This window comes from Leopardus geoffroyi, chromosome B2 (assembly GCF_018350155.1).
Source record: "Leopardus geoffroyi isolate Oge1 chromosome B2, O.geoffroyi_Oge1_pat1.0, whole genome shotgun sequence".
NCBI classification, from domain to species: domain Eukaryota; kingdom Metazoa; phylum Chordata; class Mammalia; order Carnivora; family Felidae; genus Leopardus; species Leopardus geoffroyi.
This window is the reverse complement of record NC_059332.1, coordinates 132,076,025-132,100,369: the sequence shown is the minus strand read 5'-3', so window position 1 is coordinate 132,100,369 and position 24,345 is coordinate 132,076,025. Positions and strand designations below refer to the sequence as shown.

The window sequence follows — 24,345 nt, the reverse complement described above, 5'->3', positions numbered from 1 at the left end:
ACATGTAAAAGAATTAAATTGGACTATGATCTTACACTATAAATGCACACAGAAAAAACTTGAGAGACTTGAACATAAGACCTGAAACCATAAAACTCCTAAAAGAAAGTCTTGGTAATAATGATATTTTGGATTTTGATACCAAAAGCAAACATAAATAAGTGGGACTACATCAAACCAAAAAGCTTTTGTACAGCAAAGGAAACAATTAACATAATGAAAAGCCAATCTCTGAAAAAGAGAAAATATTTGCAAGTTTCATATCTGATAAGAGGTTAATATCTAAAATGAATAAGGAATTCATACAACTCAATAGCAAAAAAAATGATGAAAAAAGGGGCAGGGGATCTGAACAGACATTTTTTGAAAGAAGACATACAGATGGACAATAGGTACATGAAAAGGTGCTCAACATCTCTAACCATCAGGGATATACAAATCAAAACTACAATGAGATATCACTTTACACCTGTTAGAATGGCTATTATCAAAAAGACAAGGAATAACAAATGCTGCTGAGGATGTGAAGTAAAGGGGACCCTTATGTACTGTTTGTGGGAATGGAAATTGGTGCAGCCACTCTGGAAAACAGTCTGGAGGTTGCTCAGAAAGTTAATACAACTATCATATGATGCATCAATTCCACTTCTGGGTGTTTATCTCAAGGAAACAAACACACTATCTTGAAAAAATATATTCACCCCTATGTTCATTGAAGCTATATATAATAGCTAAGACATGGAAGCAATCTAAGTATCCTTCAATGGATGAATGGATAAAGAAAATGTGACATATATAGTGATAATGGATGATAAAGGATGCTAGAGTAATGGTTTTACTACATATACAAATAACAAATATTGTGTTGTACACTAGAAACTAATATAATGTTATATGTCAATTATATCTCAATTAAAAAAAAAAGAGTACTCATGCTTGGAAGTCTTGAAATTTTGTCACATCAGACTATCTATCATTATATTAATAGTCCTGAGCTGTTGATGAGTATTACAGATACCATCCAAATACTTTCATTATGTTTTCAATAATAGCCAACTACAAGGAAAGATATACTAGCTTTAAAAAGCATTATGCACTCCTGTTCCCAGTTGCTATAAAGAATAAGGACAGAAAGTAAAAAATTATGGCCATAAATTCATTGGATTGTGAAAAAGGTCAGTGAGGACAAAGTGAACTCATTCAGTTGGTATACTGCTAACCACAGCAAATCTTGATATTGCCGTATTGCAAGACAATGGTAATACGTGTACTTAAGGAACCCAAATATTGTCATATTCTAAATATAATTATATATTTAGGAATCTATAGTGAGGGAACAATCCAAAAGTAGTAACAACAACAATCATGAAAACTCTGTACCATATTCACTGGTTTGTTTTGTTTTGTTTTGTTTTGTAAGAAGAAGAATTGGAAGCAACCTAAATGTCCAGTAATATAAGAATGACTAAGTAATTATAATATTTTCATTGGGTAGAATATTATGGAGCTATTAAAATGGTCATTATAAAGATTATGCAACAACATCAAAAGTAAAGTAGAATCTTAACTGAAAAAAAGATACAGTATTATAGGCACACTATGATTATAACTATGCAAAAGAAAATGAAAAAAGTTCATAGAATTGCAAGTGGTGCTGGTAGGAGTTGCCTTTTGGAACCTCTTATTTTCTTAGAAGTATTCATATCATTTGAGTAATTCAACTTCTGGAAATATACTTTAAGAAAATTATCCAAAATGAGAAAAGAATAAGGTGAGGACTAGGGAGAAGAATTTTTTAATACCTCTCTGCAGCTTTTTTAACTCATAAAGAACTGAAAACAGCCTAGATGTGTCAGAAGAATGAGATGGTCAAGTAAATTAGAGTTTATATGTCTGTAGAATGTTATATAGCAATTAAGAATAAAAGAAATTGGGGCTCCTGTGTGGCCCAGTCGGTTGAGCACCCAACTCTTGATTTCAGCTAAGGTCATGATCCCAGGGTTGTGAGATTGAACCCATGTGCTGGGCTTTGCACTGAGTATGGAGTCTGCTTGGGATTCTCTCTCTTTCTCCCTCTGCCCCTCTCCCCTGCTTGAACCCTCTCTCTCTCTCTCTCTAAAATAAAATTTTAAAAAATGGAAAAAAAAATGAGTGAAAAAAATTAGTGACAAAGAAATTCATAAATTTAAAGAAAAGGCAGTATTCATTCTAAAAGCAATATAAAAATAATATTAGCTATATGATTTATAAGTATATATAGATAAAAATATAACAAAAATTAACAGTATATTTGCTAGAAATACATCAAAAAATTAATAGTAATTAATAGTAGTTATATAAAAGAAAATTATTGATGCTTTTCATCTTTCTTACGTTTTTCTATATTTCCAATTTGTATATGATAAACTTAGTACTGCATATTACTTTGATAATCAGAAAAAAATTGTGAAAGCCTAGATAGGAGAAAAATAAAATATCCATTTTGGCACTGTATAAGGGTGGTTGATTAAGGGTTCTGTGCTTGTTTTTCTAGTTGCCACATCTTGGAATATAGTTATGCTAAATTTGTAATTTCAAAAACTATAATATTTAACAAGGTAATCCACGCTACATCTTATTTTCCTTCTTGTAAGACACGATATTAACAACAACACTTTACACTTATGTAAGGATTTGCGAAGTATCTCACTTGTGTTACTTCATTTGATTCTCACACCTGTGTAAAGTAGAAAGTGTTATCATGCTATAGTTGCAAAAATTGACTCAGAGATTAAATGAGGTCCTTCAAGTTTTGTGGCAGATTATTAACAGAACCAGTGTTGGCTCCAGTTGGTTACGCTTCCAAATGCTCTCGCAGTTTCCATGGAATCATTTTCACAATTCTCATCAGGAAGTATAAAGCCCTATGCCACTGCAAAAAATGCTATAAACAGTTAAGACATTTACTGGAAGAGAGTGACTTTGATTTGCTTTATACCTATTCTCTCCACTGTCCTCACAATGATTAATTTTTTTAGAAGTTAGGCTTTGATGTTTTGGTTAGTACCTTTCCAACACTTTCTCCAATCCCTTGATATTCGCAACTAATTAAGCAGTGATGTAGACTGTGCACGAAGTACTTTTTAATTAGCCACAGCGATTTGCAAATTATTCAGCCTGGGCTCAGGACCCTTAATATTCAAACTGAAAATCTAGTGCATGTAAACTCTTTATTTAAATAGTGACATCTGAGATTAAGCTCAATAAAGGTTTCTATGGAAATGAACTGCAATATCAAAACTTTCCAAAACATTGAAATGACCCAATTAGAAGAGGTAAAAATAAGTGATAGAAAGAGTAGCTATCAATAGAATGGAAGGGTTCATTTCACTTCTGCACATTAATTTTCATAAATGTGTCTGCATATTCATTAGAAGACTATGCAATTCATTTGCTATTCAAGGATCTCAACTGGATAAGAATGATACATAAAGTAAAAGTTTAGTTGTTCATCAATAACATTGAAGCCAATTTCATAGAAATGCAGACATTAAAACTGAAGAGCAAAGTAAATGTACATGAATGTATACACACACAGATAACATAAACCCTGCTAAAGAAAAATTAACGATAAAATTCTAGGATTCCCGTAGCAGAAATGATCAATAAAGTTCATGAATTAGTTCCAAATAGAAAAGTTAAATAAGCCTTTGATCTTTCTTAGAACTAAGAACAAAGGGAAATATTTCCTAAGCTTGACTCCAGAATGAAATGCAAACATAAACATGTTTATAAAAGGTTGTAATCACATAAGAAGCTCTTAAAAATAGCTCTGGGGGCGCCTGGGTGGCGCAGTCGGTTAAGCGTCCGACTTCAGCCAGGTCACGATCTCGCGGTCCGTGAGTTCGAGCCCCACGTCGGGCTCTGGGCTGATGGCTCAGAGCCTGGAGCCTGTTTCCGATTCTGTGTCTCCCTCTCTCTGCCCCTCCCCCGTTCATGCTCTGTCTCTCTCTGTCCCAAAAATAAATAAACGTTGAAAAAAAAATTAAAAAAAAAAATAGCTCTGAATGAAGCAAAATATAAGAACAGTTCATGAATGTGAAATTTTTAAATTTTCTAGTATGAACATTAACCAAGTTCAGACTTTAACCTTGACATTTGCATGCACTATGACAATTGAAAACCCAAAATAGTTTTTAAAACGTACATGGCTGCAGAATTCTAACTTTTGTTTTGAAAGCTTAGGTCACAAGATACTTTCCTGGAAATCCTTATGTAAAGACATCCAAGTAGTAATCTAAATTTTACTAATAGAACACAATGACCAAGTGACATATATAGTTGCAATCCACTAATAGCCATCTCAAACTTAACCCATCCAAAATCTAGTTCCTGATCCTTCTCGCTTTTCCTGTAGTCTTTCCCATCTCAGTCCTGGCAATACCACCTTTAATGCCTGTCCATCATGCTGTGCTATCAACCCAGTATAGACAACTGGCTTTGAATGGCACTGTGGTATACCAAAGGTGATCTATTTTTGCCACATTAAGCAATACTGAAAAAAGACAGGGGACATCAATGTCTCTATGCAGTAATGATAGCACTCATGGAAATTACTGTGTTAAGAAATCTGTTAAGAAGTATGGTAAGTCAGTCATGTTAAGTACAGTAGTTCCTGGGGCGGGGGGGTGGGGTGCGGGTAGGGAGGAGGCAGAAAAGGACATCCAGTGGAGTTCACCAAGCCCTGAAGACCTGAAACAATATGCTTCCCTTTTCTGGCATGCCTTCAGTGAGCAGTGCATGGGAATTATCTGTCCCACTGGGAAATGTCACTCCTATTTGCAAATGAGAGTGCAGAGTTTCTGGCCACCTACGTCCACATACACATACATATATGTTCGTGGTGTGGCCCTGGATGTCATTATCTCACCTTCTCCAGACCTGTATATTGAAGCGAGTCATAAAGAAGAAAAAGGTATCAAACCAGTGCTGCTTACTTATGTCTGTGGTTAACATTTCCTAAACATGCTTGCAATAAAACCTCTTCCCTCTGGCTTGAATAGTAGGTACCTGAATTCTCAGTTTGCTTTTCCTTGACCTACATTATCTCTTCTTACAACCTGCTCCACCAGAGACCAAAGTTGCCTTTCCAGAACATAGAAACATGAATCCTCAGGGTAATACACACGCTCTCCTCATTGTAGCTATTTTATAAATTAAGATGGTAATTTAGTCTTTGGAATTCCAGCCTTGACACCTTCTACTCTCATTCAACAAGTTGCAATGGAGATAGAGTTGTAACTTCTGAGTTAGTATTTTGTGAACACGTATTACCTGTGCAGATTCTTTTAAAGTTGGGATTTTCCAGAATGTGTCCTGGTAGGCGGCACTGGAACCGATGTTGCCAGAACTCAGGGAACCAGGGATTCCTTGTATTAGTGTCCAGCCTCAGCTTCAGGAAATAATCATCAAATGACCTGACCTCTGGAGATTGCAGCTTTATTGTGATTCCCCCGTTGGCTTCCACCTCATAACCTTCAATGACTTCATCTCTGTCTGCCCATCCATCACTAAAAAAATTCAGGGATTGGGGTAGGGAGAAAGAAAGACAAAGGTCTCACAAATAGAGCTCAGCGTTACACGTGAGTGAGGCAATTCAGCAAGGCTGACAGTCTGTTTTAAGCCAGAATTGCTACCCATCAATGGCTTTTTTTTTTTTTTTTTGGTGGAGAGTAGTAAATTCTGAAATAATAAAGTCTTGTTTGTTTTTCACAGTAGTGAAAGTGATGATGATAATAATAGTAGCAATGGCAAGAACTAACATTTATTGAGCATTTACTAGTCTTCAGATTCTCTACTATTCACATTTACTGAGTCAGAAGACGTTCAGCAACTAACTGAAGTCCCAGTGGAGCCAGGATATGGATCCAGGCAGTCTGGCTCCCAACCCAGTGCTCTTTAGGCACAAAACCATCAATTGCTGTCCAAATCAGAATAAAATAAAACCCAGGCACTCAGGGCCTTCACAATAAGAGCTCAGCAAGCTTTCAAGGTTTCAACCAAGACCATTATATGAGCTGCATTTATAGGGCAGAAAATTGATTTAGCTCAGAAACATGACAACCACAGATTTGGCTCCTGGACGTTGTTCAAACTTACATTGCCTAGAAGTGATCAGATGCTTCCTCTTCAATGTTTTTTTCAAAACAGCAGCATTCAAAGAAAACAATCCCACTCCCCAAAATGAAACTAATCCTCCTGCTCACTAAATGGAAGTTAACTGATGTTTTATCCAGTGGGTTCAAATTTTATTTTAGTTTGATCACCTTCTAGAACATTCACATTGGTTATGAGTGATGTAGCTCCAATTTAATTCAAGTATGCACGTGAACAAGGCCAAACCTCATGTGAGTGGCTCTGATTCCTTCCCAAGCAGGTGTCAAAAAAAATTACACTGGATAGAGTTAAACAGGCAAACAAGACTTTATTCAAGTATATTCCAATATGCCAAAGACACTGAACTCCCCTCTGCTGAAACAAAAGTTGGGGAGATTTAAGTGCTGGGAGAAGCTAGGGAGCAAGTGCTGGAGGACATTGAGAGGCGCTTGGTCAATGTGATTAGCCATCTGTGTTTTATAATTGTCATTTATCTAAGTTAGGTTTCCACCTTTCCACAGAAACTGGGAAACGGAGGTCTGCTATCACTCTTGATGATTACATTTCAAAGGATGGCTTCCAGGTACCTGAGAAAGAAATTTCTCTGCTGTAAAACTGGCAAGAGTGTAGGAGAAAATGTACACCTCCAAGAGACAAAGAATTTATAATGCTGATTTTTATTTGTTTTATTTTTTCTTTAGAGAGGGAGAGAGAGAACACGTGCATGGGCAGGGAGGGAGGGAGAGAGAGAGAGAGAGAGAGAGAGAGAGAGAGAATCCTGAGCAGGCTCCATGCTCAGTGCAGAGCCCAAGACACGGGGCTCCATCCCATGACCCTGGGATCATGACCTGAGCTGAAATCAAGAGCTCGATGTTCAACTGACTGAGCCACCCAGGTGTTCCTAACAGCATTTTTTAAATTAAATGCTCGAAGGAAAGGGAAGTCAAGGGGCCCATAGTCAGGAAGAAATTTGTCTAAAGCTGAGTCAAACTAAAGAGAATGTTAATTTTCTCCCTTGGTCTAGAGGTGGATTTATTTACACCCACGGAGTCGCTCCCTGCAGTTTCTGGAACATAACTAACTGTTAGGTCTCTGACAGAGAAAGTGTTTTATCACTTGCTTCTCACAGAGCAGGGATCTGGGTCGAATATAAAAGACTGACCATCGCTTACCCCTTGTTACCTGAGATCAGTTGGGATAAATGTGTCCTCCACTAAGCTGAGTTCATTGGTGCAGTTCTATTTCAGAACCTTCCCAGTGAACCACACAGGAGCTGTATTTTCAATAGACCAAGGGTTGTAGAAGGTATAGCTGACTTAACGTGATCCAGAGCTAAAGAGACCTTGAAGTATAGTGTAGTCTAACCAGCCAGACCAGAGAATGTCTACATGCTTTTTCTAAATCCATTAGGATAGATATTTTACAATTTTGAACAGATCTTTCCTTTCCCTTTCCCCTCCACCCCTCATTTCCTCCCTCCCTCCCTCTCTTCCTTCCTTCCTTCTGCATTTACCTAGATGCTCTCCTATGCTAAAGATTCAGTTGAGAATAAGACACACTGTCCTCTGCCCCTAATGTTACAGACTTGTGGGGGAAACAGACATTAAACAAGAATTACAAACACTATAAAGGTAAGGAAAGAAAAGCAACCAGTACTATGAGGAGAAGAGTTTGGGGATTTAACTCAGTCAAGTGTGTACATAGGTATATAAGTGTGGGTGGGGAGAAAGTGATTAAGGATGACTAAGAAAGTTATGTCTGAGCTGAGACCCAAAGGACGTGTGGACATTAGTCAGATGAAAAGATGGAGAGGAATTGGTATAGAAGGTTCCTGGTAGGTTATCTAATACACAGGAAAGAGCATGGGCCATTCAAAGAATTTGGAGAGTCCGTATGGCTGGAGCATAGAGGGAAGTGTGGCGGGAAGTATGGGCATAAATCCCAGTTTAGAAGCTGTTAGCCTTAGGACTGCAGGAAGCCCTCAAAGTGTTGTAAGCCTATTACATAATAAGGCCATTGAGCTCTGCTCCCTGGTGGTGAATGACCTGAGTCTTTCTAACAAGTCTGGCTTTACTCACCATCACTGGATATGACGGTCAGTCAAACTGATATTAAAAAAGAAGATAGGGGCGCCTGGGTGGCGCAGTCGGTTAAGCGTCCGACTTCAGCCAGGTCACGGTCTCGCGTTCCGTGAGTTCGAGCCCCGCGTCGGGCTCTGGGCTGATGGCTCAGAGCCTGGAGCCTGTTTCCGATTCTGTGTCTCCCTCTCTCTCTGCCCCTCCCCCGTTCATGCTCTGTCTCTCTCTGTCCCAAAAATAAATAAACGTTGAAAAAAAAAAAAAAAGAAGATAGACTCATCTATTTTTCTCTATGCTCAGTTTGCTTAGAAAACTTTGAACTAATTTAATTATTTCAATTTATTCATATTATATCATAACTACATGTATAGCAATTTGAAGACCTGAACTATGGGGTCAAGGGTAAAAATAAAATCCACCAGACTTTCAAGAAATTCTGCTTATGACTATATATTTAAAATCAAAATGACTTATAAAGAAAAAAAGTTACTTTTGACATAAAATTTAAGCTTGAGGTGTGTTACTCCCCAGGATTCCATATCATGTGAGACTTTTCTGTGTGTGTAGATATAGTCTGAACAAGAAACCCACAATTTTTTTTTAAGTGTATGAAATGAACCTTCTATGCTGTTTATTTGTATTTTTTTTTTTAAATATCATCCCCAGTTTATAAAAGCAAGTATCATGTGTCAGTGCTAAAAGCAGAGAAAGTGTGACCTCCTGTCCTTTTGCCCTCCAACACAGAGGAGCACATCATGGGAGTAAATCATTGTCTATGAATATACACAATTTGAAGTTGTATGTTTTAGTGGGGTAGAGCCTTAGATCCCCCTTGCCTTTGGCTAAAGCCCTTCCCCCTCACTATAAATGACCTCATTCCAAAATTAGAGTTGGGGTCAAATCCAAGAAATCATGAAATCACGGAGAACCAGGATGTGACCGAAAAAAGTATTCAGCTAGGATTAGTTGGTGAATACTTTTGAAATGTTAATTGTTAGAGGTTTGTAGGAGATCTTAAATCTATCACAGATAAGGTTAGGGAATGCTAATAAAAAGTTGCTGAAAAACATCCGTAAAGCACCTGGTTTTTTGTTTTTTTTTTTTTTTATGTACTTAAATCATTTTGTCTACTTGCCAGATAGTATCCACAGAGAATTTTCAAGAATTTTTGCTGCTTAGTTGTGTTGGGATTTTTTTACAATGCTATTGTTTTGGTGGATTCTCCGTGAAGCACACTGGAAAACAGGGAGGCAGCGGCTCTCCTTCAACCTGGTTTGGGGGTTTACTCTTGTCGTTGTTGTTGACAGTGGTGGTGGTAGTGTGGACTCTGTGACCAGAAATGACCTGCAGGCACCTGCTCAGCCCAGGTGTCTGCAGTGACTCCCACTGTGCTGCATGCTGAACTCTACGAGGCATATTCACAGCCTCCAGCAGCTTCTGCTGCCCCATCTGCTTCCTGGTGATGAGCTCCTTTTCCTATCTGGGCTCTGGAAATAAAACCGCATAATGTGGACAAACAGGGCAAACATTTAACAGAAAGCTACAAAATACAAGAATCCTTGTTCCTTATCCCCCTCAATGTTTTTACACAGCAGCTCTTTCACAAGCCTGTTCTCTTACCCAGAATCATTGTTCTAGTCCCTGTGAAATTCCGCAGTCCCAACCCGAAGAATAATATTTATTCCACTGAATAAATTCTGATGGAAACAACAGAAAGGTATCATTTCTAATTCTAGCAATCATAGCTGGGCAGGAGATGTATGAGTGCCACCTTTGCGTTATACAAGTTAAAATCATTTAATAAGAAAATTGATAGTAAAAAAAACAGAAATACAATTGTATTCATTTAAAAATTGTTTAAAAACATTTTATAAAAACATATTTACATTCAGTTAAAATAATTACAGTCTAGGGAGTAAAGCGATTTGATTTGTGTGGAGTACAAGTAATTGCATGTACCTAATAATAAAGCTATAATTCTTTAAAAATATTCCAGAGGGGCGCCTGGGTGGCTCAGTCAGTTAAATATCTGACTCTTGATTTCAGCTCAGGTCATGATCTCCCTGTTCATGAGTTCGAGCCCTGCATTGGGCTCTGTGTTGACAGGGTGGAGACTGCTTCAAATTCTCTGCCTCCCACTCTCTCTGCCCCTCCCCTGCTTTCTTTCTCAACAATAAACAAATACTTAAAAATATATATGTATTCCAGAGACTAGCATATAACCGAGAAAATTAGAAAGGATAATAAGAATATTTTCAGAAACATATGTAAACAAGCACAAAATTCCATAAATACAATGCTAACCATACTTATAAAGGTTGAAGAAACGTCATGTAGTTCAGTTTAAATCATGTGATGTCAATTGTGAGAAATTTTATGGCGGCAATGGCAGCTTTTTCTTTTTTTTTTTTTTTAATTTTTTTTTTCAACGTTTATTTATTTTTGGGACAGAGAGAGACAGAGCATGAACAGGGGAGGGGCAGAGAGAGAGGGAGACACAGAATCGGAAACAAGGCTCCAGGCTCTGAGCGGTCAGCACAGAGCCCGATGCGGGGCTCGAACTCACGGCTCACGGACCGCGAGATCGTGACCTGGCTGAAGTCGGACGCTTAACCGACTGCGCCACCCAGGCGCCCCGGCAGCTTTTTCAATAAGAGCTCAGACTGGCTTTATTCATTCGACATTTATGCACTAAGAATCTTGTGTGAGTTAGGCATTTTGCTTACGGCTGCAGATACATTGATAAGCGGTACAGGTGCGGCCCCTGCTCTCCAGACAATCACAGGGGCAGGGAAGACTAGCCACTGAATACACAATCGCCACAGAGAGTTGCAGCTGTGAAAGGAAAGGAAGACAGGCTACAGAAGAATAGAGAAAGAAAAGGGACATGTCAAGGGAGGTTTTGCCCAAGAGGAAGTAACATCTAAGATGAGACTCATAGGATGCATTGAAGCTGCGCAGTAAAAAGAGAGATGGAAGAAGAACCAGTTCAAGAGGGGACAAAGCAATCAAGCAGCAAGGCTTTCAGTTTGCTTAAAGTGTGCAAGGTAACGCTTAAGACAAGCCTGTGAGATGTTGAAGAACCTGAACATCCTTTTTCTTTTTAAGATTATTCATTTATTTTGAAGGGGGGGGAGGGGCAGAGAGAGAGGGAGAGAGAATCCCAAGCAGGCTCTGCTCTGTCAGCGCAGAGCCCAACAGGGAGCTTGATCTCACAAACCGGGAGACCATGACGGAAGCCAAAATCAGGAGCCTGACACTTAACCTACTGAGCCACCCAGGCGCCTCTGAACATCCTTGTTAAGGGTTTTGGATTTTATTTTTAAGGTGGTGAGAAATTACGCAGATTTTGAGCAGGGATATGACATGGTTAGGTTTGTCTTAGAAAGGTCATTCTAAAATTACTTAGAGTGTAGTTACTTGTGAACGTTCTTTGTGTCTAGAATTCTCAGACAAAAACTGTGGAAACACATTGTGGGCATGGGTGCGTGTGCGCACGCACACACACACACGTACACCTATGCACACATGCACACACACAGGCTAATTACATTATAATGTGAAGGCACAGTGGAGATTTGATGAACCAGGAATGGGGATAGTGGTCCAATTAGTTTCTAGTTAATTTTAAAATTAGTTGCTGCCAACTCACCACAAATATAAAACTGACGCAAAATGTAGGTATTCTTTAATTATGTAGGACAGGCACTTAGAGGTCATCAGCCCACTGGAAAACAGAGAGGATGATGAGCTACTTCCCCCTTCGGTTTTCCTGTCCTGCTAGAATTAGAATTCAAACAGAAGCCTCACTTCTAGCCCTATGGTGTTCTGGTAGAAAAGTGACCAAAGTGCAGGAGGGAACGAGATGGTGGCAAAAGGCAAAAGAGGAAAAATGAAGGGAATTCTCAAGAAGTGGAAACTTCACATATGGGAGATCAAGGTCAGATAAGTAATTCTTATTTTACCACGTGCTCTTCACCCCATCCCCCAACTCACCTCTGGCATCCTGAACCTGAAATTATCTGCCAGCTGGAGACTTGTGACTATGTCCTAGCAGAAACGTAGGGCAAAGATGATAAGCATTGCACACAACCATGCACGTGTGGGAGCCTTTCCTAAACTTCTACAAACCAAGCTTTCATGTATCAAAGACAATTTTAATTTATTTTTATTATTATTTTTTATTTCTTTTAACGTTTATTTTATTTTTGAGACAGAAAGAGACAGAGCATGAATGGGGGGGGGGGGAGGGGCAGAGAGAGAAGGAGACACAGAATCGGAAGCAGGCTCCAGGCTCTGAGCCATCAGCCCAGAGCCCGACGCGGGGCTCGAACTCACAGACCGCGAGATTGTGACCTGAGCTGAAGTCGGACGCTTAACCGACTGAGCCACCCAGGCGCCCCTATCAAAGACAATTTTAAGCCAGTGTAAAAGAAGGGTGGGTCCATGAGGGGAATTACTGTGGACAAGTGGGTCTTTTTTCTTCCTTCAAGTTCCACTACCAGGGTAGCATCCCATTCTGTCTCTCATTCAACTAATCCCAGGAGACAAAATGAAATAGGAATTGGTTACTGAAACTTTCTAAGCCTCTGTTTCCCCACCTATAAAATGGTGGTGGAAATGGTATCAGCCTCTTTGAATTGCGTGTGAATTAAAATATATGATCCACGTGAAATATGTAGCACAGTCTAGCACATGATAAAATCTTACTAGATGTTAACAGTTCTTTACCATCAGTCTCCTCACAATCCATCCAATGTGTGAGCTCTATCTAGATATGGGAAAGGTTTCTCTACACTGTGAAGCACTATTCACAGTATGGTCCAAAGACTGGTGCCAGTTCATAAACTGTTACCACTCAAAGAGAAAGTAAGACAGAGACTGAGACTAAGCATTTAGAAAAATCTATAGCAGTGAGACATTGTTGTAAGATCTAAGAACGTGATCTGTGGCCCCCTGTCATTGCATAGGGTGTAAGCACTTTGTTTTACCATTTGTATGGTCAATTGCCTGTAGCTCAAGCTGTATGCATGCCATATGCAGTAGAACCGTGTCATAATGTGTGGCATTTCATGGTTACTTTGCCAACTGTAACCCAAAAGTATATAAATATCCAAGAACATAACAAGCATTTATTTTTATGCACTTGTTTTTATAATCACTTTAAATTTTAATCAAGCTTATTTTATAATCTATCATGTAAGAGTAATTTCTAAATTAGGTAAATACAAATCTCATTATTTACTTTAACTCTAATTATATGGCCACACAGGCTTCACTGGATTTTTTTTTTATGAGAAAAGATATACAATCTGCTAAATGTGGCAATAATAGTATTTGAATATGGATAGCGGAAAGGATTCCAGAGAAATGAGGGCAAAAGAGTTCTGATGAAATTTACCTGAAAATACGCCCCCTCATATATTGAATTTGGTGTTTATCCCCAATTGATGGTGAGGTGCTGAAGCCATAGTATGTTATTTGTGGAGTTGCTTTACCTGATGAATTTGTGAAATCATCAAAATTTACTAATAATTGATACACAAAACATTAAAAGTTAAATGTACAATCAAATAATTCTTTGAAACAAAAAGTATTAAATTAAAAAGCTGATAGAAGTCTATGTTCAATATTCTAACAAAACATTAGTGTTTCATGGATTTTAAATAAAGTGGCATTCGGGGTTGCTAAGACTGAAAGACACATACAGTTGCCAAGACATCAGTGAATGACTGCATCAAAGAGATTTGCTTAGAAATGTTTGCTGATTCCGGTAAAGAAAGTAGCTCAAATTTTACTTTCTGTGCATCATAGCTCGATGATTTCTGAAACTGCCTAATGATATGGAAAACCAAGGCCCTGCATAAATGAAGCTGGCAAAGCATTCTTTCATTGCAACTTGAGAAACGTGCAGATAAATTCTTACGTGGCAGTTCTTTTAGTATGTGTGCGATTTGAAAATGATGAAGACTTAGAGGAAGAAAACTCTTCTCTTATTTAAATTCTCTTTTAGTTCCAAAGCTGAGAAGCACAACTACCTCTAGATATGATAACATTATGAAGAATTACTTTGTCAAAAAATGTGGCTGGCGGCTTATGTTTTGTACAAGAGTAAGTTCTTCTGCTCCAACTGCCATCATCAGGGAAACATCCTGGAGTAGTTACCTAAGTAGCTTGTGAGAGAATGGAAATCGACGCAATAGTTTCTGTTTTGAGAAGGTCTTGGTGAAAAAAAATCAGCTGAAGTAAACACCACTTAGTGACATAATATAAACTTTGTGTTATGTAAGAACCGATGCACTGAAGGTGGCTTTCACTGGCCCATCAGAACTGATTGTTAGCATTTTTCCCAAATGCTATGTTCTGTGTCTTAACATTGGCAGATTGAAATTGTTCATGATGGAGATACATGCTTCAAGGAAATAGGTAACTGCTATTAACTTAGGGCTCTGTCTTATTGACACCTCCCCCCCACAGCCAATTGTAATAATATAGACCCTGACCATAAACAGCTATTCTTGGTATTGAGAGGAAAAATTTATATCAAGAATGAACTCAAGAAAAACAGAACAGTTTTTCTACAGGATAAGAAATGAGTTTTGTCTCAATATGTAAACATATCAATAGGAAAGCCTGACTTTCTCTATTGACTGATATCTTTGATATAGTTAATGATCTTTAAATTTCTTGAAAAGAAAGAATCTTTTTTTTTTTTTTTGACAGATAGGAGCTGACCTTTATAAAGGGCAAAATTAAAAGTCAGAAATTTTGAAGAAAAAGGTTTTTTTGTAGATTGCTATGCCACAATTTTAATTTCAAAATAATTGTCAACAAGTAGAGATGATCTCAGTATTATCATCTGCAAAGTTTTGTCAGCAAATATTTCATGAATTGTTCATTAATTAGATTGCCTTAGTCTCCTTGGGCTGATATAACAAAATACTACAGACAGATGGCTTAAACAACAGAAATTTATTTTCTCACAGTCTTGAAGAACAGAGGTCCAAAAGTAAGGTTCCAACTGACTCAGTTTCTTGTGAGAGCTCTTTTCCTGGCTTGCAGACTATGTCTTCATGTGGCCTTTCCTCAGTGCTTAAATACACACGGTATGAGAAAAACAGAGAGACAACAACTCTCTGGTACTTTTTTTCTTACAAGGACACTAATCCTATCGGATAAGGGTCCTACCCTCATGACCTCATTTAACTTTAATTATCTCACTAAAGGCCCTATCTCCCAACACAGTCACATTGGAGATTAGGACTTTAACATATGAATTTTGAGCGAACACAATGCAGTCCACAGCAGATGTAATTTTATTAAATTTGTTACTCATTTTAAAAATCCTCATATAAGAAATTAGTGGGCCCAGAATTCTTTTATTTCATCAAAAGATAATTTAAATTGAACTAAAAAGTTATGGAATAAATTATTGGAACTAGCTACTGATTAAAGATGACTTTTGAAAATAGAGCATCACTCACTTTACTTGGGATCGAAAATTTTAAATGAATACCCCAAATTCACTGAAATTGCTGCAAAGTTTTTCTTCCATTTCCATCAGCACACCTCTGTGAGGCTGGTTATTCTATTAGGAATGTCATAAAAATTATATAAAGAAGCAGAATACATATGCATAATCCTATGCAAGTATGATAGTTAAACCAAACCATATTAGATAATTTAATAAAGTCATTATCATATTAAAATTTTAAATATTGATATGCATGGTGTTTGTTAAAAGGGTACATACAGGCATTCAACATAGGAAACCTCTACTTCACTTGTAACTTTTTATTTACAATTATAGAACATCTAAAAGTTAGGAGTATAATAGTAATATTCTCTACTAATCACCTAGGCCCACACTTTCAATGAACAATGAATACTGTTTTGGCAATTCTTTTCTTTGTTTATTTTTACTATATTTACTGAAATGAGATTTTGTGTCTGTTAAATCTAATAATACAACTTTGGGCTTGTATTTTTCATGTCTTTATGCTGTATTTGACTTCCTAGTAATTTTCTTAATTTTATTTTACCAAAGTTCCTAACTAGATTGAAATTAAAAGGAAAGAGGAAGAAGAGGAAGAGGAAGAAGAAGGAGGAGAAGGGGGAGGAGAAGAAGGGGGAGGAGGGGGAGGGGGGAGGAGGAGAAGGAGGAGGAGGGAGAGGGGGAGGATGAGGGGGAGGAGGAGGAAATACAGAAGCACGTTCTAGAAGATAAAGTTGTAAGAAATTGTTAAGGGAAAGACCATGCTGGTTCAACAGTTCAAAAAGGAACTCTTCGAAAACTCCATTTGGAAGCTCATGGTAAATGAAGCCATGACCACCAAGTAGAGACTTTTCATTTTGTTGGGAAGGCTCTGATGGCTTCATTCCTTAGTGCAAAATTTTACAGATTTAAATTACAAATCTCTGCTCTCTGTTTTAAATCCTTGGCTGTTTTATTGCCACTGAACTCTTATTTTTCATGTCCCTATGCCATCCAAGTGAAAGACTGAAGTTTCCCAAATAATTGTTAAGAACCAACTGAGGGGAAGCAAGAGACCCATTAGAAAAACAGTGCAATAAAGAGCCAAAGTGATTCTGATTAAAACATAAATCAGATCCCGGCATTTCTCTGCTTAAAATCCACCAATGCCTTTCCTTCTCACCGAAAGTCTTTTGATGAGTACCTTTAAAGGCTCTACACACTCTGATCCTCATTACCCCCCTCATCTCTACTATTCTAACCTTTGCTCTGCTCCAGCCACACTGGTCACCCTACTGTTCCTCAGTGAACAAGAACGCCCTGGCCTTAGGATCTTTGTAGTGTCTACTCTCTGCCTGAAATTCTGGAATTCTCTTCACTTGGGTATTTTCACGGCTCACTCTTTCATTTCCTTCATGTCTGTCAAATATCACATTCACAGTGAGGTCTTTCTCTATTTAAAATTGTGTCCCGGGGCGCCTGGGTGGCACAGTCGGTTAAGCGTCCGACTTCAGCCAGGTCACGATCTCGAGGTCCGTGAGTTCGAGCCCCGCGTCAGGCTCTGGGCTGATGGCTCAGAGCCTGGAGCCTGTTTCCGATTCTGTGTCTCCCTCTCTCTCTCTGCCCCTCCCCCGTTCATGCTCTGTCTCTCTCTGTCCCAAAAATAAATAAATGTTAAAAAAAATTTTTTTTAAATAAAAAAATAAAAAAAATAAAATTGTGTCCCTTCTCTCTATTTCTTTTTTCTCATTAAAGCTTATCGCTATCAGGGTACCTGGGTGGCTCAGCTGGTTAAGCATCCTTGATGTCAGCTCAGGTCATGATCTCATGGTCTGTAAGATCGAGCCCCAAGTTGGGCTCTGTGATGACTGTGAGTAGCCTGCTTGGTATTATCTCTTTCCCTTTCTCTCTCTGTCCCTCATGTGCTCATGTGGGCGTGTTCTCTCTCTCTCTATCTCTCTCTCTCTCTCTCTCTTTCTCTCTCTCCCCCAAAATAAATAAACTTAAAAATTTTTAAAAAATGACATTGGAAAGCTGCTTTTAAAAAAACTTATCACTATCTGGCATGTCATGTAAATATATTTTCTTTATTCCTCTAGTGAAATGGAAGCTCCATTTCAGAAAGCAGAAAGGTTTTTATCATTTTTGTCCACTTATGTAACCCAAGCGATTATAAGAGTTGTTAGCTCCTAGTAGGTGCTCATTATATATTTGTTAAATGAATTAATGAATTAATGGATAAAAATGTATGAACCAATTTGTATTTAAGAATTCATAGAGGGGCGCCTGGGTGGCGCAGTCGGTTAAGCGTCCGACTTCAGCCAGGTCACGATCTCGCGGTCCGTGAGTTCGAGCCCCGCGTCAGGCTCTGGGCTGATGGCTCAGAGCCTGGAGCCTGTTTCCGATTCTGTGTGTCTCTCTCTCTCTCTCCCTGCCCCTCCCCCGTTCATGCTCTGTCTCTCTCTGTCCCAAAAATAAATAAACGTTGAAAAAAAAAATTTTTTTTAATAAAAAAAAAAAAAAAAAAAGAATTCATAGAGAATACTCTAACAGTGATATGTGGGAGGTGGTTCATACCAGCTGGCAAGAATCCATTGTTAGCATCTTTTCCCAGCTCTGTATTGAGTAATTTCATGTCGGAAAGTTGAAACTGGCCATACTGAGAGTATTTACTTCATGGGTATATCAGATTTTCTAACAAAGTACCACAAACAGGAAGAGTCACACCTGAAATTTATTCTCTCATAGTTATAGAGGCTCTAAGACTGAAATCATGGTGCCAGCAGGATAATGCTCTGAGACTCCATGTAGAATCCTTCCTTGCAACTTCTGAGCTTCTGATAGTGACCACCCATCCATGGCACTCCTTAGCTTGCAGCTACATTGCTCCAAACCCTCCCTCTGTGATCACATGGTGTTCCCCCTCTGTGTGTCTGTATCTCTGTGTCTCTTCTCCACTTATAAGGACATCAGTCATATTGGATTAAAGGCCTACCCTACTCCAGTACGACTTCATCCTAACTTATTACACTTGGAACAATTCTATATCCAGATAAAGCCATATTTTGAGGTATTGTGGATTAATAATTTAACACATCTTTTTTGAAGACACAGTTTAATCCATAAAAATGAGCAAACACTAGAAATCAAGGCTTTATTGTTCTGCTTTGTTTCATTTTTGAAGAGAATCAGTTGTTAAACATTTACCAGCACACCACTAACTAAAACAAGCTGTTACATTTTCTCTGAAATTTGGGATTAGTTGTAAACTCTGACCCGTTAGATGAGCTAAAGGAGATCTAAATGATTATTGTTTAGTTCTAAAATATCCATAATAGAAATTAAAAGCTATTATTTTTAAATTAACATTTATGAAAGCTGTAGTTATATAGTTAATACATTTAGATCACTTTATTTTTTCACAAGGGTAGACAATTACATGCTAAGAAGCAACAAACAATATAAAACACCCAGAAAAATGACCATTTTCAGCCTAACAAATACTATAAAATTTTAAAAAGAAAATGTAAGTTTATACCTGTAGCTATTTGAATTTGAGGACAATAATTATAACTTTTTAAAAAATGTTTACTTATTTTGAGGTGGGGGGAGAGGCAGAGAAAGTTGGAGGGAGAGAATCCCAAGCAGGTGCTGTGCTGTGATTGCAGAGCCAGATGTGGGGCTCAATCTCACAAACCGTGAGATCCTGACCGGAGACAAAATCAAGAGTTGGCCGCTCAACAGATTGAGCCAGCCAGGCGCCCCATGATTACAGCTTTTGCATTAGAATCACATATGTACACTTATGTATGCTTCAGGTTCCTCAGCTTTGAGTTGTTCTTAATGATAAGTTGAATTGTATCTAGGACTTAGTAAATCATTCTAATAATACAGGAAAATGTATACAAAGTTATCATATATCTGTATGGTACCTTTTTATTTTACATTCATATAATTAATTCACTTAGAGTAAATTTGATTCATTGAAGAACTAATCTAGATCCTCCAACATTAGCTGATTCAAATCTTTGGCATTCTTTCATTTAATAAATATTTACTGATATCCTACTTAGTGCCAAGCACTGTTAGATCCTGAAAATAAATTAATGAATAAGATGAGAAATATCTTTGCTCTTATTTAAATTCATAGGTTGGATTTCTACTTCGAGCCTAGACAGAGTAACAAATACCAAATTCATTTTTCTGTCGGCGACAACTAAAACACTGGACAAAATACATAAAATAATGGCTCTCAAGACATTTTACATCAAGAGATGCAAGACAGTGATCTCTATGAAGTGAGCAACAAATGAGATGAGCCCTAAACTATTTTGAGCCTACTGCTTGGAGGTTTCCAAATCATGACTCAGAAAGGCAAGGGAGAGAGGGGTGGGAAGGCACGGACTCAGGCACAGTCCAGTGGATTCACTGAGTTCAGTGACAGAGTTGAATGTCAGGAAAAACCAAGGTGGCCAGACTCCACAGGGCAAAGCACTGGAGAGGGAAGAGCTTCAAAGACAGGATAGTCTGCAGTAATTCTCCCAAAATATTCAGTTGAATATTAGACAGCCCATGCATGTGATGAAATTATATAAGACTGAGGAAACAACCAACCAAGAAAATTTGACTGCATAGTGCCTGGAGATCACACAGAGTTGGGAATAATAATTATTCCCAACAGCCAGAGTGGAAAAAGTCATGTTTCACAGAAAAATGGCTAAAGTACTAAAAAGGAACTTGCCCCAGTATTTGGGAAAAATTAGTCTTGGACTAACTGCTTCTCTGGTCTTGGCTAACAAAGCTTAAAAGCAAGATGAAAAAGGACAAAATTATTTCTAAGTAACGTCACCTCTTCCCATAAGTAGCTCAAGAATATTTTTAAGAAATACAAAATATCTAGTATTTAAAAAGGTAAAATTCACAATGTCTGGCATCCAATAAATATTACCTGGCATATAAAGTTATATATGGAGTGAGGGGGGAGTGAGATATTAAAGTGACAAATAATGAAAAATTATCACATGATGATCTAGGTTAGGTAGAGTGTTTTTAGAAAGTTCTGTGATATAAATGAAGAGGGGATATTGTACACTGGGTGGTCAGGGAAGCGTCTCTGAAAAGATAACTCTTCAGTAGTTATCTGAAGATATTCTAAATTCTCTAAGTCCTTGTTGGGCAATGAGAAGGTGTTCTCATTTTGGTCACCCAAGCTGATGAGCGATCCTGAGAGCAAAGCTGGAGAAATCTGTCAGGCCACTGGAGCTCAAAGCAAGTCACAACTCTTACCTGCACCTCAGCATACCCCATTTTCTGTGTAATTATGAGCCCAGAAGTACCTCCATGTTCAAATTACAAAGATATCCCAAGTTCCTTTCAGAAAAACTGTAAAATCATGCTCTGAGGGAACTCAGTATGGCTCGAAAACCGCATGGTGTTATACCAAGCTGTCACCTGTGTGATCCCACTAGGACGAGGTCAGAATGGACCCATTTGGAGCTTCAATTCTGTAAGGTTTGAATTTTTTTGACTTCACTGGTGTTAAAACTGAGCTATTCCAACAGGTTCCACCTCATCACTAAAATTCCCATCACTATTTATTTTTTAGTGGCCTCTAGTTCCAAAGCAGTCCCAAGGTTGAGAGGAGGGGTCTGCTTAGAGACAGTGGACTGGAAGCAAAAGCTATGCAGGTTTCTGTGAAATAGAAAGATCTACTTTCTATGTACATGTGTCTACTTTCTGTGAAAGAAAGATCTACTGTCTTTATGGAAGACAGTAGATAATCTAACCCCATTTGATTTAATAGCACTTGATCTTAGCCAAAAGGCTGAGAAGTAATTGATTTAATATTAGATGAGAAAAGGGCATATGAGTATACACGGAGGCCGAGAAGGTAGGTACAATGACTAATAATGAATAAGAGGCTTATAAGATAAAAGTAAAGGAGGAATGATTTATGAAGATCCTGAGTTATTATCAGCAATTATGGGTGGCTGGGCAGTTTCTTGAGTTGCAGAGTCATTGGGTAACTAAAATGAAACTCTCAGACGAGAGTTCTCACAGCAAGAATAATTCTTCAGTGCCACAGAGAATGTAACTTTGTGTCCTCCATAGCTATTTGTAGAAGAAAGGAAGGAAGGAAAGAGCAGAGGAAGGGAGGGAGAAAAAGGAGTAAGAAATGAACATATGAGGTCCATAGCGGTGGGAAGTTATCAGTGCACATGTGGAGAGCTAAGTTTCCAGTGCTGCTTTCTTTCTCATATTCTGAGATGACAACCATGCTGTCAGGGTGGCCTGCAGTTCTTTCTTTAAACTGATTCCTTTTTCTTCCTGGAACAAAAGGTCAAAGCACAGCGATGTGTGGCTTTTCAAAGTGAATCCAATGGTTCAGTAACTTCATTCATGGATTCTCTTAACAGACCCAATTGAAATTTCCCTAATCTCTAATTTCTAGACCCTACCGTTTGAAGGGGAAAAAGTGTTCTTACCAACTTCAGATCAATAGATATGTGACATTGTTAATTCACTGTAATTGCTCAAACTATTACTGATTTTTTTCATTAAAGGTAGATTTTTTTTATTTTGCTAAAAATTCTCATAACATGGTCAACTAAGTTCATATAGATATTCTTCTTACTACAATTACCTGGAAATACAAAGTAAAATATGATCAAGAACAAAAAGCAGTTCTCAGGTGCTAGAAATGGCAAGCAGAATCAAAGCCAAACAGGGGTTCCTGGGTGGCTCAGTCAGTTAAGTGTCCAACTCTTCATATCAGCTGAGGTCATAATCTTATAGTCATGAGATCAAGCCCTGCATCAGCCTCCAAACTGAGCATACAGCTTGCTTAAGATCCTCACTCTCCCTCTCTCTCTGTCCCTCCCCCACTTGCATGCTCTCTGTTTCTCAAAATAAATAAATAAACACTGTTAAAAACACAAGGATCAAAGCTGAACAATAAGCATGAGGTAATGCAACAACAGCCCACAAGATCTTGGCTTGTGTAGAGAAAACCCTAGAGAATTGGAAGTGGGTTCTAACATCCATCTGGTGATGTAAAAGATGGTTTCATGAACCATGGAGGTCAGAAGGATTGACACTAACACCATAGTATAAAGCTGGGAGATTGGACAGTTTGCAAAATCCAATCGAGTGGAACTGAAAAGTCTTGCCCACCAGACTGAGGAGACCTGAAGTCAGTCCAAGGATGAGGGTTGAGAAAACATAGGGGAAAGTCACATTGTACATGTGTTATAAGCTATATGGTACAAAAGCCATAAGCACAGAAATTATCATTAAAAAATGGCCTAAGATTATGGAAGCCCTCTAGAACCCATATGAAATGTCATTTAAGGTCAATATTTAAAGATACTTTCAAAATCTAAGGAACTTTAAATCCTCATCAAAAAATAAACCTACTAAGATAAACTCATAAATATGTGCATGCATGCACACATACACACACACACTATATTAACATTAAATCTAGAAATGGATTAAAATTTCCTTTTAAAACACAACTATTCTAAAACTACATTTAAAAACCTAGATCTACGCTATTAGAAATTCCAAAAGCATAATGATATAAAATGGTTGAAATAAAAAGGACCAAAGATATTACTCCTGGAAAAATGGCAGTAACAAAATTAAATTCTCTGTAAAAAATCAATTTCTAGAATATGGCAGAGTAGGAGGATCCTAAGTTCCCCTTGCCCCACAGATACATTGAGAAAACATCCACATTAGTGTAAATAACCCAGAAAATGACCTGAAGACAGGCAGAGCAGACTCTTTACAGCTAAATGCAGAGAAGAGGCCACGTCGAAGAGGGTAGGAAGGGCAGAGACATGGTTGAGAGCCAAACTGACACAGTACTGTTCCATAAGAGGGACAGACACCACTGGTACGGAGAGCCAGAGGCAATAGGAAACTGAGTCCCTCCCCTTAACAAGACAGTACGACAAACAGATCCACTGAGATACAGAATAGAAACAGCAGTTTGAAAACACTTAGGTATATGGGAAGATTTATTTACAAATCTCAGAGCATCTGCTGGAGAGCAGGGACTTTGGGACACTCCTCCAAGAACAAAAGAGCTGGCAAGCACCTTTTTCTTCCTTCACCCCCTGCCCCCGACCAGCATAGATACATGGACACCTGTGGGAAGCAGCACAACCCAAATACTCCCCACATAACTTGCTAACAGCACACCCTTGAACTTTTCCACATACCTACTCCCTTCAGCCTAACCCTGACAGGAGTTTTCCCAAGTAACTGTAAGCCCCCTCCTGCAGCAGGCCTATGAAGACTTTGCTGGCACCATGCATCCCATCCCTGTGTTCCCCCTGCTCTCTAACATGCCCTTGGCAAGAATATATCCAAAGCAGTGCCATGAGCTTGCCAGTGTGCAAGCAGGTGCAGTAGGGGCCAACACCATTCCAAAGTTATTCCTACCTTGGAGAAAGGGGAATATAACATTACACACCAGTCTGACCACAGCCCTAGCAGTGGGCTGGGGACAGACATCTGGTTTGACTGCAGGCCCTGTCTACCAATAAAAGCTTCTCAGGGATCAACACAGGGAAAGTGCCTGCAGTTTGGTGCTACAGGAGCTCTGGAAAATGCCTGGTCTGGTGCAACTCAAATCCAAAGAAGCCCCAG

At 38.5% G+C, this 24,345-nt stretch overlaps 1 protein-coding gene across 6 annotated transcripts in view; it reads right to left on the bottom strand.

Moving 5' to 3' along the window:
- Positions 1-24,345, bottom strand: part of GRM1 (glutamate metabotropic receptor 1) — a 429,332-nt gene that overhangs the window by 106,296 nt on the left and 298,691 nt on the right. For all 6 annotated transcript variants that reach the window (XM_045499937.1, XM_045499938.1, XM_045499940.1 and 3 more), the window contains exon 4: positions 5,314-5,549. In XM_045499937.1, coding sequence (XP_045355893.1) covers positions 5,314-5,549 — 236 coding nt within the window. The remainder of the gene's footprint in view (positions 1-5,313; positions 5,550-24,345) is intronic.